Source organism: Gavialis gangeticus, unplaced genomic scaffold, assembly GCF_001723915.1.
Source record: "Gavialis gangeticus isolate Ggan-Ray unplaced genomic scaffold, GavGan_comp1, whole genome shotgun sequence".
In the NCBI taxonomy this organism is placed as follows: domain Eukaryota; kingdom Metazoa; phylum Chordata; order Crocodylia; family Gavialidae; genus Gavialis; species Gavialis gangeticus.
The window spans coordinates 135,357,108-135,379,283 of record NW_017728992.1 but is presented as its reverse complement, the minus strand read 5'-3'; the positions used below and the strand labels follow the sequence as shown (position 1 = coordinate 135,379,283).

At 37.9% G+C, this 22,176-nt stretch overlaps 1 protein-coding gene across 2 annotated transcripts in view; it reads left to right on the top strand.

Annotated features, from left to right (window-relative positions):
- Nucleotides 1-22,176, top strand: part of STAU2 (staufen double-stranded RNA binding protein 2) — a 322,237-nt gene that overhangs the window by 84,066 nt on the left and 215,995 nt on the right. For both annotated transcript variants that reach the window (XM_019527807.1, XM_019527806.1), the window contains exons 7-10: nucleotides 1,162-1,269; nucleotides 11,698-11,910; nucleotides 16,371-16,508; nucleotides 20,362-20,493. In XM_019527807.1, coding sequence (XP_019383352.1) covers nucleotides 1,162-1,269; nucleotides 11,698-11,910; nucleotides 16,371-16,508; nucleotides 20,362-20,493 — 591 coding nt within the window. The remainder of the gene's footprint in view (nucleotides 1-1,161; nucleotides 1,270-11,697; nucleotides 11,911-16,370; nucleotides 16,509-20,361; nucleotides 20,494-22,176) is intronic.

Here is a 22,176-nt window from a genome sequence, read left to right as displayed (position 1 = left end):
TCACTGTAAAACACACACACACACACACACACACACACTCACTGTAAAACACACACACACACACACACACACACACACACAATCTTGTTTGTAGTCTGAATTTGTCTAGCTTCAATTTTCATCCCTTAGATCTTGCTAGCCTTTCTCTGGTAGGTTAATGAGAAATTAATCCTTGTTGTCTGCCACTCCAGCAATTTTTGCATCATCTGCAGACTTTACAAGCAATGATTTTGTGTTTTCTTTCAGTTCATTTGTAAATATATTGACTAGCATTCACAGAGTCAAAGCCTGTCAGAAAATAAAATGAATGTTTTTTACTCTTTGTAGGCATTTGTCTTTTGACTGTTTGAAGGGTAAATCCAAGCTTTCTGTGCCTGTACATTGTAGGTGTTTGCTGCCATTAGATTTGGATCACACTTTTTATTAAGCTTAAATGTATAAATTGTTTTTAAAGGGTTAATAAGTTATTACTATATTGTATAGTCCTTGTGAAGAACCTGACAGTTCTCTGTATCAGTTTCACAACTACAGTATACTTTTAGACTTTTGATGGTTGTGCTTCTAAATAGTTAAATCAGTCTTAGTTATCTGTTTGGTAGGAGCCCCAGCTGCTGGCAGTCTGGTAAATTAGGTAGTAATATCCTTGAAATTTATGACCTCCAATCTAGAGTCAAAAGTCTGGCTGGACTCACAGGTAAGGGGAAGATCCAAGGTTGAAAACTTTAAGGACTTTTTAGTTCTTAGACAAACAGCTTGAAAGTACTGGTAGTTAAAAGCTGAAGTAGACATATAACATGCCTTGATTTGTAGTGAGACAGGAATGCTTGTAGGGTCCAAAAATTGAACGCCTGTTCAGATAGGCAACAGCAGTTAGTAGGTGGTTATAAGAGCAAGTTTCACTGTGGAAGCCTCACGGAAACGTAAGACATATCACAAACATGAAACTTTTTTCAAATCACTAAATAATTGTAACTAGAGTTTATGAAATAATTATAGAAAAATATTATATCACTTTAAGCAAACTAAGAAATTTGCTGTTTATAATATTATTTTAGGGAAAATACAGTCAGTAGACTTAAAGAGGCATTAAAAGAAATCATAATCATCTTACTTCTTTAAAATAAGAATTTTAACATAATTTATGTTTTTTTCATGATCCAGAATGGAGAGGGAGGAAAAGAAACAGAAGAAGATAAAGACGCAAACAAATCTGAGATCAGTGTAGTGTTTGAAATTGCTTTGAAGCGCAACATACCTGTCAGTTTTGAGGTAAGTATTCTATATTCAGTTGTTTGCTATCTTTGGAGCATTTGTAAAAGCATAACAAGCAATAACTAAAACCCAAATGTCTAAAGACATTTATTGCCCCATAGCATAGAAAATTTCCTCAGATATATTTCATCATCTTGGCATAGAAATTTCAATTGGTTACCACCAATTAGGGGGAAAAATCTCTCTTTCAGATGGAGGCAGATATTATGTCTTCTAATGGGAGATTCTGCCAGACATTCAGATACTGTGAAAGATCTCATAGAGACATTTTGTATTATATGCACCATTTTCAAAGAGTCATCTCCTTCCTTCTCCCCCTTCTTTTTTTACTGCTTTCCTATTTCTCCTTGTCTCTAAATTGTTAAATCTGTGAATCTGCTTTTAACATATCTATCTACCTTAAGTAGCAGTAAAGTAATTCTGTACAAATCAGTATGCTATAAATTATACAGGGAAGGATGGTAATGACTTCTGTGGAGCTACTTCAGCAGAAGGGGTTTTTTTACAAGTTGACAGTGATTGTATGTGGCTATTAAGATTTGCCTAATCTCCAGAAAAAAAAAAAAAAAAAAATGCTTATATTTTATGTTTATATAGCAGTGGATACCAGTCTAAACTGAACTTTAAAACTTGTCTTGTTTTTATTACTGTGTGTCATATATTCACACCAAGTGAATTCTGTGTATGGATAGAGATATTTTAAATCATTTTCTCTGTTCAAATGCTTTTGAAAATATGCCTGCATATTAGAATGTCATATTAGATTTGGTGTCATGTATTATACAATTTTACCGGTGTGGGCTTGGTATGGCTGCATCACTTTCCTCTGGAAGTGATATATAGTCCATTCAAGAAAAAAACCTGTGTGTGTAACTCTTACAACATGTGGAGAACATTGGCATTGACTAGAGCCAGGTAACCTCCAGGGACATAGTAGGATCACTGGATTACCTACTGGGTCCAAGAATGGTCCATGGGTTGAGCAGAGTGCCTCCAGATGCTTCAGAAGGTATAAGGAACTCCACAGTAGGTATTTTTGGGGGTAATCTGCTCCTTATTAAGGTTTAATCTTAGCTCTAATAAAGAGAAATTATTTAAATTTTATGTTATTTAAAATAATTAATAGCGTTAACTATTATTGTATATATTGTATACACGTGTGTGTGTTTATATATCCATATAAGTGCTCAATCTTTTTTTAATCTTGTTAAATTGTTGATACCAAAGCCAAAATCTAATTACCTGTGAGTGGAAAAAGTGTTTTCTTTTACAAGTTTTGAATTTACTAACTTTCAGTTGTATCCAATACCATCTTGTTCTTTTGTTATGAGATGAGCAGAACAGAAACTGTTCTACGATCTGTATACCATTTAAGCGTACATTTTTCACATGCCTTGTATTCATCACCTAATGTCAACAGTCCCTGTCTTTTTCATCTCTGTGTGAGTTTTTCTGTGCCCCAATCATCATAATACTAATAACTTTTAATTGTCTCTTAATGCTCCATATTAGGTCCTGATCCCCGAGGTATTTTTATCACATGGTTAGTCTCAGAGACTACTATTGCCAAGATGTTAAATGGCAGTATTATTGTATTTAAGTAGGATTATTTGTTTGTTTGTTTATATAAGTAGGATTTTCTTTAAGAACTGTTTAGTATTACTCCAGGCATGTATAAAGCATTCATTACCTGTGTAATATAATAGCTGTAAAATAGTCAGCCTTTTCTGTATCTTACAAACCTGTAGTAAATAAAAAAGCAGGACAGTGTTATATAAATGAGCAAATAGTTAACAAAAAATGTAATGTTTGCAATAAACAGAATTACGTAATTTCTGGAGCATAAAGAGAGTATGTAATGCAAGTCAGGGGCCAAGTCCTGCCCTGTGAGGTCAGTGGGATCACATGGGTGTAACTGAGGGCACAATTTGGCCCTAACTGTTTGGCTAAGAGAGATTACACAAACACAAGACCTGTACTTGGACTGCCTGATGAAATCAAGATAGGTTTTTCATAAAACTTGTTGAATGCTCTCTGTGTATTAAACAACAGATTTAAAAAATCTTAAAGTACCAAAGTCTGATAGGGGGAGAATTATACTCCAGTGCTGAAGCTGGGGTGTGCTCACCTTAGTTATGCAGGTCTCCCAGGACAGCTTTCTCCCACAGAGCAAGCTTGTTCTTTCATAGTAGCTTTCAGCTTTTGCCAGACTGTCAGACAGAGAATCATAGAAAATTAGGGTTGGAAGGGACCTCAGGTGGTCATATAGTACAATCCCTTGCTCAAAGCAGGGCCATCCCCAGTTAGATCATCCCAGCCAAGGCTTTGTCGAACCAGGCCATAAAAACCTCCAAGGGTAGAGATTCCACAACCTCTCTGGATAATCTGTTCCAGTGCTTCCCCACCCTCTTAGTGAGAGTTTTTCCTAATATACAGCCTAAACCTCTCTTGCTGCAACTTGAGACCATTGCTCCTTCTTCTGTCATCTGCCACCACTGAGAACAGTCTAGCCCCATCCTTTCTGTAATCACCCTTCAGGTAGTTGAAGGTTATTAAATCCCCCCTTCAGTCTTCTTTTCTTCAGACTAAATAAGCCCAGTTCCCTTAGCCTCTTCTCTTAACTCATGTGCCCCACATGAGTGGCCTTCCTGACCTCATCCCTGCATGCCTGAGCAATATTCCTCCCTAGTCATCTGTCCAAGCTTTCACTTTTTGTAAGCTTCCTTTTTGTGTTTAAGATCACCAGAGAGTTCTCTGCTAAGCCAAGCTGGTTGTCTGCCATATTTGCTATTCTTCCTGCACATTGGGATGGTTTGTTCCTGTAACCTCATCAAGGTTTCTTTAAAATACAACCAGGTCTCCTGGACTCCTTTCCCCCTCAGACCGGCTTCCCAGAGAATCCTGCCCATCAGTTCCCTTGTCAAAGTCTGGTTTTACAAAGTCCATGTTTCATACTCTGTTGCTCTCCTTTCTTCCTTTTGTCAGGAAGAAAGGAACTTGATTATCTCGTGGTCACTGCTACCCAAGTTGCCATCCATGTCTACACTCCCCACCAGTTCTTCCCTGTTTGTGAGCAGCAGGTCAAGAAGAGCGTGGCCCCTAGTTGGTCTCTCCAACACTAGTACCAAGAGGTTGGTCTCCAGTGTTCTGCAGATACTTCCTGGATTGCATATGCACTGGTGTATTTTCCTCCCAGCAGATGTCAGGGTGATTGAACCCCATGAGAACCAGGGCCTATGATCTGGAAACTTCGGCTAGTTGTCTGAAGAAAACCTCATTTACTTCATCCTTCTGGTCTGGTGGCCTATAGCAGACACCCATCACAACATCACGTTTGTTGCTGTCCCCTCTAACCTTAACCCAGAGACTTTCAGAAGGCCTATATCCAATTTCATACTGGAGCTCTGAACAATCATACAGCTCCTTTACATACAGCACAACTTCTCCTCCTCTTCTCCCCTGCCTGTCGTTCCTGGACAGTGCCCCAGTTATGCGAGCTATCCCACCAAGTCTCTGTTATTCCAGTCATGTCACAGTTCCTTGACTGTGGGAGGACTTGTTTTACCAGCCTCAGTGCATTCGTGTACTGACGCCTGAGGTAACTAGCTGATTGCCCTACTTTCTCAGGAAGAATGAGGAGGCCTTCCCTGTTGCCCTCTCCTTTTTGTGCTTCCTCCAGGTCTCCCACTTCTCCACTTATCTCAGGACTTTGTTCTTCACCCCCCAGTGAGCCTTGTTTAAAACCTTCCTCACTAGGTTAGGCAATAGCTTTCAAACCTGAATTTGGATCATCTTGCAAGATGCTGCTTCCAAGTAGGGATCTTGCCATTGTTCCCAAGTTAGCAGGAAAGATTTGCCTTTGTTGCAGCAAAGAGATTTATGAACTGGTTTATGCATTTTAATTTTCATGCATTTCACTTGTGTTTTTTTCCATTTTCAAAGGACAAACTAATTAATTAGTCATAGCACATGTTGCATTTGGCAAATTTTGAACAAAGTGTTATGTCTAGTTTAGGTAGAAAATACCATGTGTGAAGGCTAAAGGGTTAACGATGCATTTCTTTTTGCTTGGAGTTACAGTACAAATGTCTTTCCTCTTTCGATAGCTTTTCAGTTTTAGGCCTGCCGAAGGAGTTGGGTAGTCCAGATGGGTTTAATTGATCTCACCTGCTTAAAAGCTGTACACAGTTCTTATACTCTTTATCCCACCATCAGGGCAGAGTTGGTCTCTCAAAAATGGGTTATGGACCTGCTTGATATTTCCCCTCTGGCTATGGAGAAAGGATGCCAGTGTTCCTCACCGACTTGTGGAGATCATTTGCCTAAAGGGATTAATGTTAGATTTTTTTTTTTAAATTTAATAAAGCTGTAGATATTTTCCTTACTGGCAAAATGCCCGTTTCTTCCTGTGTCTTCATTTACATAAGCATGTGTAAATACATTGATAGTTTGGTATTTTCTAAATTTTAAACAGTCATGGATAATAGACAATTTTCCATTGTTTCATTTTACCTTTTTTTTTTTCCTCCAGTAATCTTAAAGCTAGTACTCATTTACTCTCACTGATATCTTTCAAAATGCAGCCTATGTACTCTTTGTTAACTGAAACAATGGTATTCTTTTACTAATATGGAATTCCTGTTTTACATTTGTCAGTTTGATTCATTAAACTGAACTATATTCATCTCTGATATAAGTAGACCTCAATGGTGCTACACCAGGCATGAATTTAGCCTGTTGTGTTTTCCTTTGCTGGACTCATCATTTAAATCAGCATGACAGAAAGGAGGAAATGTATAAACTGTCATTGCTAATCAAATTTTCTGGTACAATTAGCCATAATTTAGTCCATAAGATGAGTCTTGAAACTCATGGAGCATTTTAATATACTGGTATACTGAAGTGGTTAGTGTTTGTGGATTGAATTCCATTGTAAATCTCTGTGTTGGTTTTATAGCACAAATGGTTTAAATCATGTTGAACAGAAAAGATCTGAAAACGGTTAGTCTGAATTTCTCTGGAGTCTACCAGAAATGATTTTAGATTCCTTTTCAAAAAAGAAATCTTAACCTAAATTTAATATTGGGTCCAATCCTAAGACCTCTGAAGTTGATGAGAATCTTTCCATTTAATCTTCTTGTTGAAGTCTGACAAATGTAAATATTATACTGGCCATTATGTACCACATATAACTAAAAGATTAAAAAAATAAAAAGTTATGCAAATATACTTAGTACTTTTTAAGATGAATTTTTTTTCTGAACTTAATTTATTTCTTAAGCAAGTAATTTTACTCCTCATTTTATCAACATTATTAATTATATTTTCTATCTATATTGTACTGTATATGAATACTACCTACAATGTCTATGGTATAGTATTGTCAGTATCATGACTGCAAACCTTTAAAAGGCAAGAAATGAAAAGGCTGTGGGTCCTTTTGTAATTTCAGTTCAGGTGTATTGCACCACCTCTGTGTGTTTACATTAGTCATAAAGCACACATGCATACATTGTAAAACATTTAAAAGTAAATGCCACAGGTGTGCAGCCCATGAGCATTGTTATGAGAAATTCACTGTTTGACTGTCCAAAATTATAATCAGCCTTGGAACTTTTCCTCATATTGTAGTTTTTTCTGTTTAAAAAAGGAGAGAGAGAACCTTTTAGAAACTTGATGTATGTATTCTTTGATTATAACCTTCTGAGTCTATGGACTTTGCACATTACAACCTGGGCTGCATTGGAGGGGGTGGTCCTTGGTTTAGGATGTCTAAGAGGAAAAATAACCTTCTGTGAATCAGAATTTCTGGCTCACTGTCTTCTGTATGCCACTCCAGAAGTGGAATTGCGTAGAAATTACTGAGATCCTCCACCTTATCATGCTGGAAATTCACTGTTGAACTATGAACAACCTTTATGCATGGATGCATGACAGAACACTGTATCCCCAAATTTAGTCTCTGTCCACTGTTAAATGCAAGCAGTAAAACCCTGATTTCAATGAAGTCGGTGTAAAAAGTACATGGACTTCATTGGGACTAGGATTTTGCTCAGGATTCTCCTCTGCTTTGTATTATCATCATCGCACTTCAAATGCTCAGTGTAGAGAAGAGTTGGGGCTATATCTACATTACCAAGCTCTAGGCTGGGTGTGTGCTGTATCCTATTTAGGGAATGAAGCAGCAAGCATGCTCACACTCCATGTGCTGGCAAGACCAAAGGGCTAGGTACAGACATTCAAAAGCCCAAAGCAGAATAGATCTAAGTTGCACAATTTTCTGTAAGAAATGTAGTTTAGATCAGTAGTGAACAGAACATGCGTTTGCCCTTTGGTGCAGGGTGGCAAATCGTTGACTGCATTCTGCCATTTTTTAAACCAGTCTGTGTGTGCCGAACTTCTATTCTGTGATGGGTACAGACCAGTTTTTGATCACTTACATTGGTAAAAATGTAACGTCTGTACTTTGCATAGAGGTGTTGTGCTCACAGCCTCCCAGGACTCTTGTTTGGGCAGAGCAGCCCCACCTTCTCCCAGACTACTACATTAAAAGCACAGTGGAGCCCTCAATTTGTGAAATGCTGGAGCAAGTCAGTTTTAAGCAAGATGACAATCATAATAGTTTTGAGATCCTTACCTTGACACAGAGTCAGGGTAGTCCTAAATTAAAAAAAAAATAATCCCTTCCTAGCAGACTTCTTTACTGGCATACACTTTTTCCTGTTCTGGGAAAATTTGGATATAGTTCTCTATTAACCTCCATTTTGTGTCTTTTTATTGATGTTTATTATATTTGCTGTGTAAAATTGCTACAAAAGGAGGTTTAAACAAGAAATACAAGCCTAAAGAGACCTGATTACAGTGTAACTGCAAAACTAAATAATGCAGAGGACATGACCTTCATAGCAAAGAACTTTAATACAAAACAGGTTGAAATAATATTAAGGTTTAGAATTTAAACCCATAAAAAACACCGCAGTTGAGCTAATGCTGCTGGTAACACCTTAACCTCAGTTCCTTTATGCTTAGGAATCACCCAGTAGCAAATGGTTTTGCTACTGCAGTTCACTAAATATATGCATTTATTTTGATTTTGAAAATATTAGCTAATGTCAAATATTGAATAGTAATAGCTTCTGTCTATCAGAAACTTCAGAGTTCTCTTATAAGCAAATAAAAAAGCAAAAATACTAAATTAAATATTTGCTTCCTCCCCCAGTGATCGCAAGAACTGAACTCTGGCCCAGATTCAAAGCTCATATAACTGTCATATATCTAATTATAAAGCATTTATTGTTTTAATTAAATGTAAACAGATAGCTGTATTGAATTGCTCCATCTGTAGTACCAGTTTTTGTCAGTAAAATGTTGTCGTTTCCTTGGGGAAAAAAATCTGATGGATGTGGTAAGTAGAATATAGAAGAGGGCAGTTGAAAAGATGCAGAACCATCTTAGACACAGACTTTCTTTGCTTCTATAGCTTCTCAGTAATGTAAATGTTGGCTGCGTCCAGACAAGCGCAGTTGTGCACCACATACCGCACATTCTGTTGTTCTCCATGCTTCAAGGGAGTAGTGCAGCGAGAAAGTCAGAGGTCAGAAAAAAGTGGAGTGATGCATGAGGCGGCAGCATGCGCCACTCAAAGCAAGAGGCTGGCCGGCTGGAGCCATGCCTCACTGCTGGCCTGGCTTCATGCGACAACGGGCTCGCTGCTGCTGCAGTCATGGAAGAGGACCCCAGGTAAGGTTGCTGAGGCCAGGCCAATGCTGGCCACAGCTTCCCCTACCCCATCCAGGGTAGTTTGCTGCACATGAGTGCACAGACGTTCCCTGGGGACAAGTAGCGGTGGCACAAGGTGTGCTGCCACTAGTTGTACCCGGATAACCAAATGTTCATGCACATCTGGGTACAACCGTTGTGGTTGAGAATGGTTTCAAACAGGCATTCTCATCATTCAGGTTGAGTTTGTTTGGAAAGATATTTTTAAGTTGAGGTTTGCATAACTGATTGTTTTTTTTTCTAGTAGAGCTCTAGACAGAACAGGACTTACGAGTTATGCTAGATCTCTTGTTAAGTTTTATCATCACTAATTGAGATGGATCAAAATTCTGGAGACTAAAATCATTAGTCATTCAAAATAATATTTGATCTCTTCAGGCAAGGGTTGTGACTCTGGTAAGCTAGGAGTGGTAAGGTTCATGCTGTTTGTGTCTCTGAATAAACAAAGAAATTCAGCTTTTCAGGCTTGAAGTTCAGCATCTTGCACAAATAGTACATCCTTCAAATAATCATGATTCTTAAAGGAGGAAATATTTTTGAGCTATGAGTTTGACTTATAACTGATTTGATATAAATACCATTTAGCATGGGTGGTAAATAGTAGTAGTAGTTTGTTTACAGCTTTCACCAAAAGAATATGCTAAAATGAACAAAAAGAAATGATACTTATATAACTTACAATTTTTGCTAAAAACAGACAGCAAGACGATCCATTCTACCAATTTTTGCAAAATTAAACCAGAAAATAGTATCTGATGTTGAAAAAGAAATGATAAAATGAAGCAGTGGATAATAAAACAAAATGGGAAAATGTTATTTGATTTTGGCCCTTATTCTTTGAGCGCGTAAGACAAATGTATCTAAAGAGAATATGTGGTCCAAACTGTTATTAGAGAGAAGCCCGTTTGTTTTTCCTTTGTTAGCCCAATATTTAAAATTTCCCATTAATGGAGAGATCCATTTTCCTCTTATTTCTTCAGAGAACATCCTTGTTCCAACAAGAGCATTTTGTGCCCAAACATTTTGTAACAACCTGCCCATGACAACCACAGATCTCATTAGTAGGGGAGTGCATTGCACAGCGGCTCCTTTAATTTTTCTTTTTTCACCATGCACCCCCGGAGCACTGACTGGTGAAGGGAGACCCCCACTGCTTGCTGCTGATCAGCCAGGTAGCAAAAAATATGGTTTTAAATATGCTTCAATTTTCCCCTCCTAGTTAATCAGCAGCAAGCAGCGGGGCCACCAGGGCCCCTTGGTCAATCAGCAATGCGAGGCAAAAACTATGGCATGTTTAAAACTGTTTGTTTTGCCTCCTGGCTCATCAGGAGGAAGCAGCAGGACTGCCAGGGTCCCTCTGCCAATCAGTGGTGGGAATCGGGTACATGGCAGTCGTACGGCCAATCGCATGCGCGGCTCTGCTGGTTGCTGATGGGTCTTGCACCTGGCCAATAGCACACTGCCTGTCAGCAGCTCACTGAGCCGCATGTGCGACACATGGCAGCATGGGGTGGTGGATGGCAGTGGCCGCCACGTGCAAGTTCCCCCCCGCTTCCACCTGGCTGGGCAACACCTGTGCAGTCTGCAGAGGAGACCCACTGCCCTCTCTCTCTCTCTCTCTCTCTCTTCCTCCCCCTTCCTTGTTGTAGAATTAGATAGAGATAAAACCTACCTTAAAAAGTAATTGGAGATCTTGTTGGTTTTGGGATGGACTATGGGTCAGCATCCCAACATTCAGCTGCGTGTAATAAAATGGATTCTACCTTGGATCTATAGACCTTTATTGTTTCCAGAACCACTCTTTTTCCCATCTTGTTGTAAAAAGAACTCTGCCCAAAAACTCAGTTTGCTTTAATATTTACATTTTCAATGTGCTTGTTCCAACTCAGATTTTTGCTAAAATAGATTCCAAGGTATTTAAAGAAAGACGCCATCTCTAGTTTCTTTTTCTGTAAAAAAAACAAACTTTTTTTCTTCTTTCATTCCCCAAAACCAATACCTTCGTATTAACTGTGGTGATTTCCAAACTGTTTGAAGTGCAATACTTCTGAAAAGCATCTAGTAACCTGGGATTATGACATTATTAATGTGTCATCTGCATAAAGCAAGATGGAGCTAGAGTCATGCAAAATCATGGGTGCATGTAATTAATAAACTGTTAGCACCTGTCTTTATATTATTTGAGAATAAACTAAAAAATTGGGTGGCATATAAAGCGCAGTAGAATAGGCAGATTTGGTGGGGTCTGATTATTAACAAAAGTACCTTTTACTAAGTTAAGTAGTTAAATTGGAAAAGTACTTGATTTATTTTTATTATGCATTGTGGTGGTGTTTTGTTAGCCCTGTATTTTAAAGCAGTTAAACATTTGCTTTGAAGCAATGCATCTAAATGTGTTGTTTAGATTTTCTTCTTTGGTTAATCCTAGTTCTAATGCTGTCAAACATGAACATTCCCATCCATGTCAGTCTTTATTCTCTGCAGGCCTGCCTACGTAACTGTCATTTGCAGGAAAGAAGGTTGTTGTTTTTTTCAGTAAAAGAATCTCAGTAATATATTTCAATTGGATGGGTATGAAAAATGGTAAAAGGTGGGGACCTGTGTTGCATTATGTCATTTGACTTGATATAACCTTTTGTTCAATAGGTGATTAAGGAAAGTGGACCTCCACATATGAAGAGCTTTGTTACTCGAGTCACAGTAGGAGAATTCTCTGCAGAAGGAGAAGGAAACAGTAAGAAACTCTCAAAAAAACGAGCTGCAATGGCTGTCCTACAAGAACTTAAAAAACTCCCTCCTCTTCCTGTGATTGAAAAGCCAAAACTTTACTTTAAAAAACGTCCTAAAACAATATTAAAGGTAAGTGTCTGTGTATATTGCAAATAGTAATGCTCTCTTATGACAATTTATGATTCTTATGGAATTGCTACCTCTTCCTTGTCTATACCATTACTTGTGTAGCTTTAATTTTAGTGTGGTCCAGCTTGTTGGTATTTTCCAGACCCCACCAGATGGCTGTAATTTGTCATTATTTCATTTGTGACAACCAAAAAAAATTACTTGTAACCATAAAAATTATCAAATGTGTTTACTCTAAAGTTTTTGTCCATTTGGGATCTGATCCTGCATTCATTAGGAGTTTTGCTATTAGATTCAGTGGTGTAGGTTCAGATTCTTAGACTAGCTGCTGAGGAATGGTAGACAGAAAAATATATGCGCTCATGCTAAAATTCTTATGTTTTAATTTATGTTGTCCTCTGATAGAAGATTTCTATATAATAATCGAGCATTACAAAGACTAATTGTTAAAGATAGATGTAGTTAGCCATATTAGTCTGAAGTCGAGCAGAAGGCAGTGTATATTTGCACCCTGTAGAGTAACCGAGAGATGCATAAGCTATTCGTCAGCTGCTGCTTTTGAAATCTTATGCATCTCTAATTAAATTAGCCTAGAAAGTTCAAATCTACCCTGCCTCTACTTTTAATAAAAAGTAGTCTTTTATTAATCTATTTAAATTATTTTAAATAAAATAATATATGTAAAATATATATTATAAACACTATGTTAAATTTCATAACATTTGTAAACTTTTAAAAATATACATATTTTATATAAGTATAACATTTTAAATTTTATAAGATGATAAAAAATATATATTTTTTATATACGTTCAATGTCTAACTATATCATTACTGATTTTAAGTAATACAACAAGTTAGGAATATAATTTATGTAGCTGTGGCACAAGCATGTTTTTGTTTATGTATCATACAGTATATTTAGATGGATTCTGTAAGGAAGTGATATAGAGCTATAACTGCAATAAGCAAAACATCCCAGTGAAGCCACATTCCCTTTTACCACTACTAACCAGAAGAACACATACAGCTTCTAAGTTTCTTGTGTCATTAGTTTTAGCTTTTTCTTTTATTTTTGCCTATATTATTCTGTTAAGTGTTTTTAATGATGTCCAGTGCTGAGAAAAAACATGTCCAGCTATTTCAAGCTTAATTCTTAATACACTGTTGTCTACAAATGAACATGAGTGAAGTCCCTTTGTGTGTGAGGAAAGCCGTGTCAACTGCAGCTACAGCATCTGCCCTAAGGTAGTGCAGTAACTTGTCAGTACCCACTTAGGAAGTATGGTTCTGTTTGATTTGAACAGCTCCAGAATATTCTGTAAATTCATCCATTCTACTAACTTGAAAATCTCTTAGAAATATTGTAAGGTCAAATGCTCACCATCTGTGCCCTTGGAAGTTAGGACCCTTTGTCAGTTCTGTCACCACAAATGAGATTGTCACTAGGTCCCCACATCTTCCATCTGTTTGATTGGTTAGTTAAGGATAGCACTTTAGAAAAGGTCCAAAGGTCTGTTTCTGTCACCATCAAACAGACCCTTGAATATGCATGTAGAAAAGCTACTTAATTGCTTATACATTTGCCTTTAGCTAGGGTAGGATTGGTAATATGCCGATTCATAAAAATCAGTGATCAAGGCCATAAAAGCGTGATGATTTTGAATTATCCCTCCAGTACAATGTGCCCTGGGTTAGAGGATATTAATATGCTTTGCAATACATTAATGAAGCTTTTGTCAGAGCCTCTAGATTCCTGTGAGCTCAAGTTTCTTAAATGGAGCTGTTTATTCCTGGTAGCAGTAGATTTATTGCTGCCTCTAGGATTCAGTCAGTTCACAGTGACTAGCCCTGGTTTGTGTAGTTATCCTAAATTCTTTCTCAACATGCACCTAACTGGAATAATCCGCCCTATGTGTGATCTAACAATGGCATTCATGGGCCGTTCTGTATATACATTTATATAGAGAAATACTGTTTAGCCTCAGCACAATATGAAAAATAAACTTAGACTGTCAGTACATCAAACTAGAATAGGTTTTGCCAGGGGCCCAACCCTTCCATACGTTACTTCCTTTTTGGGGGTATGAGTTAATCTGTTTGGACACAATTTTCTACTGCTTGACATTCTGGGTAGTATTAACACCCATGCAAATGTGTAAATGCTACTGTTTTGCTTTCTAGCATTTCACATCCATTTTGCACTAGTGTAAACCACAGTAGAGAACCAGACCCTTTCAATTTGCTGCTACAGAGCACACACCTGCTTTTACATTTAGACACGGGGGCCCTCAAGACTTTGGAACTGCAATATCAATATTATATGCAGGATAGTCTCTTTCCAGAATATTGGTTTAGGATATTTAAAGGTCAGTGTTTAATCTGTGCTTCCTTTAAAAACAAATCTTTGGCCATTTTTTCTGAATTTGGTGAAAGCAAAGAAAAATACACTTTCCTGTTTTAATGAACTCTGTCCACACTTTGGTTAGGTTTGGTTGGCTTTTGGATAGGGTGGTGGTTTGAAGACTCTTCAAGTCAAATTTCAATGAGGACTAATGATTTTGATAGATTTGGCAGGTGGGGGTGGAGAGTCAAGTGCTTTCGGTATGGCTGTTTGGAAACAGCAGATTGAGCATGCAGCATACAAAATCCCTTTAGCTTACAGTTGCAGGAAATGATGGAGCTGCCATCTTGTCAGAGCTTATAAAACATACTAGCTGAATAAGGAGATGGCATTGGAGAGCTTGCAAGCTGCACAGAGTATATATTCAAATTTTTTAAATTTTCAAGGAAGCCCAAGCAAATTAGATTCCAGACTCTCATTGAGATTCAGTTGGGAATTGGGTGTCTGACTCTTTTAGGTTTCTTGGAAATTCCCAGGGAAAAAAAAGCAAAAACTATAGTAATACAGCATAAAGTTTGCAAGATCCAGTATCAGAAAGCCAGCAGATTCTAAGTTTTATATTGACTCTGACTTCAACTTTCCTGTGTAGCAGGTTCTGGCCAGGCTCATTCTGGACAGTTTCAGTGATATGGTGCCTTTTCTCTGCTATAGTTTTCATTATTTCTAGCTCCAGTGCAAGTAATTATTGGGTACTGGTGATAAATGATGAACCCAAGTAGAAGCAGACATTATCAAGTCAAAACAACCTTGATATTTAATATTTTTGAGTGCCGGATCATGTAGCCTTAAAAATGCATTTAATTTTCCTGCTTCTTTTAATGTAGTATATGGATATCAGTGCACCCAGGAAATGTCAAAATCATGTCCACTCCATATTTATAAAGTATGGATTTAGCACCAGTACTTGTGAAACTGCTGTAGAGTATCATAGCCTGCACTCATACTTTTTATAGCACACTCCACTTCTTGGCTTTTCCTGGCTCCCTGACCACACAGCTGTAATGAAAACTGCCCTTATGCATGATATTTCCCTAATTCTTTTACCTATAGATTTTCAAGCAACTTTAACATACATACTATGGAGGAATTCACTGTACAGCTCTGATAACACAATACCCCTCTTTTCCTCCCTTTGCTGGTCTTCCTCTTATGTATATTCTCTCTCTCTCTCACTCACACATGCGCACACACACATGCATACCATTATTTTTAATAGCTGTCTGCTTTGAGTAAGCATTTTCTTTACAAACAAATTTTAGAAAGGACATTTAGAAGCTACAACAGAGAAAACAGGTCTCTCGTCTTTCAAACTTCAGCTTTGTACACAACCTTGGAGAAGTCAATCTTTCCATCCCTTCACTTATCTCATTGGTTGAAGAAGAGAACACCAACAATAAATCTTAGTAGAGTTTGTTGCGAGGATTCATGTCTGTAAACATTTGAGATCTTTGGTCAGATGGCTGTCAGTGCAAAGGCCTTTTGACCTTCCAGGGTTCCTCTCTACCTTTTTTAGTGTAACTACATGACCCTATATTTTTAAGGGATATATCTTAGGAGCTATGGAAGGCTTACACTACCGCAAATATATTTTTGTTCCGCTGAGTGAAAAGGACTGGAATGAAGAGGGTTGTGCAAAGGCAGTCTGCAGCCCATTGTACACCACAGAGCTAAGCTTCATAGTGGCCTATTCTGTGAGAAAGGGCAGAAGATATGGAATTGGGGGCGTAAACAGGACCACCATCTTGCAGTTCCACTGGCCTATAGAAGTAGGAGGTTGGCAGTCTACATCTACAAGATGCAGCCATTTTCTTTAGTAGGAATCAGGCAGCAGCTCCATGCCACTTTTCGGAAGTTGAGCATGAGACTGAGCATCCCCTGTCATATGACCAGATGACTGAATGTACTTGGTTTCTTCAACTATCCTCTCTTTAATATTTCATCTTGAGAGAACAGCATGGGAAAATAACTTTTTAAAACAAGATGTGACATAAACCTGTTTGACATGTGCTGAAATATGTACATAAATAATTTGTTATCCATTTTTAACTTGTTTTAGACTGGACCAGAATATGGTCAAGGAATGAACCCCATTAGCCGCCTGGCTCAGATCCAACAGGCCAAAAAAGAGAAGGAGCCAGAGTATATTCTTCTTTCAGAGAGAGGGATGCCTCGTCGCCGAGAGTTTGTTATGCAGGTATTATTGTTTTCATGTTGGAAGATAATGACCTTATTTTATTATGGGCAAGCACAAGAAAAGAAGGGTGGAATATTAAGCTGATCCATATGACATTAGTTAGATCTCTACCATACATGCAGTTCTACAGCAAGAGTACAATATTTTCTCCCTTTCATTTTTTGAAAAAGATTATTTGAACTTCTCTTTTCTCTTGGTGAAATAAATGGTAGTTAGATTTGTGATTCCTTTCTAAAATGATAGGTGATATCTGTCTGGTGTTTTGTGTGTTTTGCTTTTTGGATTTTGCCATCCTTTCTTCACTTGTTTTTATGTATTTATAAAGTTTTATTGTTTGTTTCATCAGTATGCTGCTTATTATTTGTCTTTGTTTCTGCTATGCTGTTCTAATGAAAGGCAGAAAACTTTGTAGTTACTGAGGGATCAGAGACTGTAGTACCAAAAGGTGTTTGATCAAGGAACATGGTTGACATTCTTGCAAAAAGAGGCTCTGATCAGATTTTCATAGTTACTCTGAATTTGGTCATATCTGAAATATCCATTCTCAATGTTTGATTCTATTTGAAGGCTTTTTCAAGGCAGAAAAATACAGAAACAGTTAATAATTATTCTTTCTTTCTCTTCTAAATGGAAAGGGTATTTTAAAAGGTTTACAATTGATATTTTGGCATGTAACTCAGTAACAGGAAGATTAGGAATTGGAAAGGAAGACATAGCTCATTAAATGTGTTTTTTTATTTTTGTTTTTTTAACTAAACTTAAATTCCATCTTCATGTTTGTCTATCTTGCTCAATTAAATCTTTATCTTCTTGAAACTCAGTGGCTATTTTGGCAACATTTTCTGTATCCTAATTCTCGCTAAACCATTTTTCTCTCTCCCCAATATCCTTATTTCAGAGTTTCCATGATGCCCTTAGAACTGTGGTTTCAACTTTTTCTTACTCTAAGGATTTGAAAGGGAGGATTCCTATTACAGACTCTCTCTTCTCAGACCTCCAGCTTTGATATGGAGTTTGCAGTTAGAGATGGTTTTGTGGGCAATCAGAAAGTGTGGACCACAGACCATATTTAAGACTATGTGGCCTTTGGATTTCCATCACAGGCAACCCAAATAGTTTGAGTAAAAAAAAAATTGTCTTTGGAGAAGAAAATATTTTTAAAATAGAGTATGTAATATTGCCTTATATGAGAAACACAGCTCTTGTGAAAGGGCGAGTCAAAGTTATTCCTTAAGCAACCTTTTTATGGGTGTTTGTAAATATTGTGGCCTAAATATAAGCCTTTTCACCCTGTTTTTTAATTTTTTTCAAGATAAAATTGTGTTTCTTTTTTCTTCCTCCGGAAGTACTTGTGATTTCATTATGACATGGAAAAAAAAACTTATCAAAGTAAAATGCCTTTTGTATAAACTACTTAAACAGTGTTTTCATTTGATTTAATTGAATGTGGAAGTAAAATGTCCAGAGATAATATGTTCATTTTTATCTGTCACACAAAGAGCAAGTTTAGATGTGATGAAATAGATCCAATTACTTGTTCTGACCGCTACATAAACAGAAGAAAACCTCTGATGACATTAGTCAGTGTTCTGTTCCCAAAGTTAATTTCGGAAAGCTTTCTCTTTGTAGTCAGACCTTTAATCCTTGATAAAGGTTATAATAATAGCTAAACCAGTTTTACAGGTCTAAGAAATAGCAGCACATTGATTTATTGTGCGCTATGTGATAAATTGCCATTTTGTCTTGGCTCATTAAAGTTCTTTAATTTTATTACATATAAGCTCATTGTGATTTGGTTGTTTTCTAACCATGACTATAAAAAAAAAAAAAAAAAAAAGCCTGCTTTTATTTCAAAATTACTTAATATTTCTGTTCTCCATAATTGTGATTCTTGTTACTTAATCCTTTGTTTTACCAGAAGTATTTATATCATTTGCTTATTTCTATAGGTATAGTAGCTAAACTATACAAAACAAAATGGGATAATTCAGCCTTTTTAGTAAACTGTATGTATATTAAACTAATTGTTTTCCTGTTATTTAACTATTACTTATCTTAACCCCCCCCGAGATTTTAGAATTTAAAGCAACCCAGAAGATTTGAAACTTTTGACCTCCGAGGTTTCTCTTATTTGGATTGTCTTGTGAAGTAGACTACTGTTGCTTTGCCATTACAGACATTTTTGTAGGCATACATAATTTTTTTAAAGAGTATCTGGCAAAAGAGGGTAAATTCACCAAATAAGGTGAAGATACTGAAGTATTAGGAGTGATCCATGGATGAACAAGGATGACAATGATAATATCATAAACCAGGACCATGCAGCTGTGCAGTTTATAAATGGCAGCAAAACCCAAAGAATAAATTACAGCTCTATATTTTTTTTGTGGCCATCTGTTGTTTATAATATGTCTTTTTATTTCTAAGTTGTAAGTTCCTCTCCTAGTATATGTGGGGGCTTCCTGGTTGTCAGAAACTTTTATATAATACAAAGCACAATTCCAACAAGAACTCAAACCTTCCAAACAATTTTTTGGAAGACAGAGCATCCAAGGGCCTAGACACAATGCTGAAGAGGAAGGACAAGAATATGTCCTCCCCACGTTCCCCTACCTTCCTCCTCCCAGCAATTTCCACCCTAGTTTTGCTTGCTCTATTGTTGAGGAAGACAAGATATGGACAGTGTCTTCTTCCTTCCCTGGAAACATGCTACACACTCCTTAAATCTGTTTTTAAAACCCTGGATCCAACTGTTCTCTGTCCCCTGATGATACCAGGGGATTGCTGCTACTAGCAGAGCCTGCATTCAGGGACAAGGAAGCGGGGACACTGTAGCAGTTCCTTCTCCCGATGTCAGGCAAGAAAATGTAAGATCGGGGGTGGGGGGAGGAATTCATGCTGTCCAGAATGGGGTAAAGGGAGGCTCCCAAAAGGCACAAAGTCTGGGAACACAAGGGCAAGGCCCTTCAAGAGAATACAGCTCTGTGTATAAACAGATGCAGGCACACACTTCTGTGGTGTGAATATAGGACATGTAGTTTCTTGGAGGAAGCCTTTTCAGGAGTAAAAGAAGCAAGTTTGTGTGGAAGGAACTCTGTGCCCCTCCCTGAAGTTGTGGTTAGCAAATGACTCCAATGGTTCTTTCCTAGCTTTGTGCTGGTTGTATCCATGACCTTAGGTGCTGAATCCATGGGTGCTCCGGGGCTCAAGCACCCACCAAAAAAATTAGTGGGTGCTCAGCACCACAAGCCACGTCTGTGGCTGCTTGCAGACATTAAAAATACAAACAAACAAACAAAATGAGCTTTGCTGCAAGAAGCAGTGTGTTACTTCAACCCAGCTCTGCAGTGTCTGTAAAGATCTGGCGCTTCAACGGGGCTTTTTGAAGCTTTTAGCTAAAGCTGATTCAATCAGCTATTAGATAAAAGTGCCAAATAATCCCCACTAAAGCAGCCAATCTTTGCAGACACTGCAGAGCTGGATTGAAGAAATGTGCTGCCTCTTTTGGGCATGTGTGAGGCCTGGCACGAGAATGTGCTGAGTTTAAATAGAGCACCTTTTTTGGCTTTTGTTTTTTTAAATGTCTGCAAGCACCCACTGGCAAAAAACAAAGTTGGCACCTATGTGTGGCCCAACAGGCTGATTGATTGAGATGTATATGTATATCTCAATCAATCAGCCTGTTGGGCCATTATATATATATATAAAAAATATATATATAGAAAGAGAGAGAGAGAGATGTATAGAGGTCTGTCTGTCTAGAGATGGAGAGGGTCATTGCTGGGTGATGATTAGGGGCCATGTATTTATCAGTGATTTTGATTAATATTTTTGTTTCATTTCACTTTACAAGGTCAAAGTAGGCAATGAAGTTACTACTGGAACAGGCCCCAACAAGAAAATAGCTAAAAGAAATGCAGCAGAAGCAATGTTGCTACAGCTTGGTTATAAAGCCTCCACCCCTCTTCAAGATCAGCCAGAAAAGGTGAGAACTGATTGTTGTGGGGTCCAAATTGTGCCCTCAAATCTGATTTCTTAGCTGTTTCTTCACCTTATCGCTTAGCATGAACAGGGCCTGAACAGCTGCAGTAAGATCAGTTCAGTTGTATGGTTGGTTGGATATGATAGCCTTCCTTTAGCTACAACTACACAGATTTGATTGGTAACTGCAATGTCTTCCTCTGCAAATATAATTGAGAATTAAATGTTCTTGTCGTGTGCGCACACACACGTGTGTGTGTGTGGGGGTGCACACATGTCCATAGATGCTTGCATATTCTATTTAACAAAACTTAGGGCCCCTTTTCTTATATCCCTTTTATGTAATTCATGGTAGGATATTTTTTCCTGTTGATTTTGTACTTCCCATGTAGATGGTTAATTTTTATACATGAAATAGTTAGTATTTTTTTGGCTTCTATTACATCTAACTCCAAACAGAAACTGCATTACAGAATTATCTAATAGAATTGGTAAAGATATAATAGAAGATTACAGAATAATCTAATAGTGAGGAACGGCAGTTAGGCATAAATCAAATACCATATTTGTAATGGCAAGTCATGTTTCTGTGGCATCCTCAGCAAATTTCTGTCCATATCAAGCTTACATTCAAACAGGAACTAAAGATGCACTAAGACTTTTTTTAAGGTAATTCATTTAAAGGCAGCTTAGGTTGATCAAGAAAATACGTGCCAAATTTGTTTACAGTCGGACTGGGCTGTTTCTTAATTTGAAGTGTTGGTAGTATGGTCCTGTCTCAGGGACAGGCTGCTTAGCTGTTTTGACCTGCTTATAGTCTTTACTTCATTAACAAAATTATTTGTAACTCAAAGCTATCAACAGAAAACTTTCCTTCTGTCTCAAGGCATGTTTACGGTAAGGATATTTTATATTAAAGTATCTTTAACAGTGCAAAATCCCCAGTGTCAAGATGTGATCCCACTATAAAAGTGTCTTGCATCTGTGATGTATGCCAGTTGTAGACAGAAGAATAACTACACACAGATTCACAAAAGTTTAGAGCTGGAAGGGACCTCATGAGATCATTGGGTCTAACCCCCTGCTCTGGGAAGGGCAACTGTGTACTGGTGCTAAAATCTTCAGCATAGACCAGTTTGCAATATCTTTGTACAAACCAGAGAAGGGCTGTTTTTCTACATATGTGCTGGCCATGCACGAACACATGCATCTGAGTATAAGCCTGGGAAAAAGACTTGCATTTTATAGTAATTGGATGGAGAAATATGGGGAAGTTTCGGCTACACGGAGAGCAAGGTTCCAGGCTAAAACCCAAGGGCTGCTCCCTTCCTGTGCAGTAGCCACCTCACTGAGTCGCACATCCTCTAACTTGCTCCCTTCCTTCTAGCCCCACCTATCTCTCTCTCCCACCTGTCCAAAGGGCAGAAGGAGTGCTGGAGAGGGAACTAGATAATGTCCAACCTGTGGCTTGTTGGTTGGACCACTGTGTAGGGAATTCCCATGCCAGTTCAGATGTCTTCTGGGGAAAGAGAGATTAGAGCCCAGATCTTCCACTTAGTGTCCTAACCAGGGGAGACGCATAGGAGGTGCATGCAGGTGCACCCTCTGTGGGTGTTTGCCACCCTGCCACCGGCGGTCCACAATCACCCCTGGCTGATGCTGCTAGCGGCTCCTGCGGGTGGTTGTT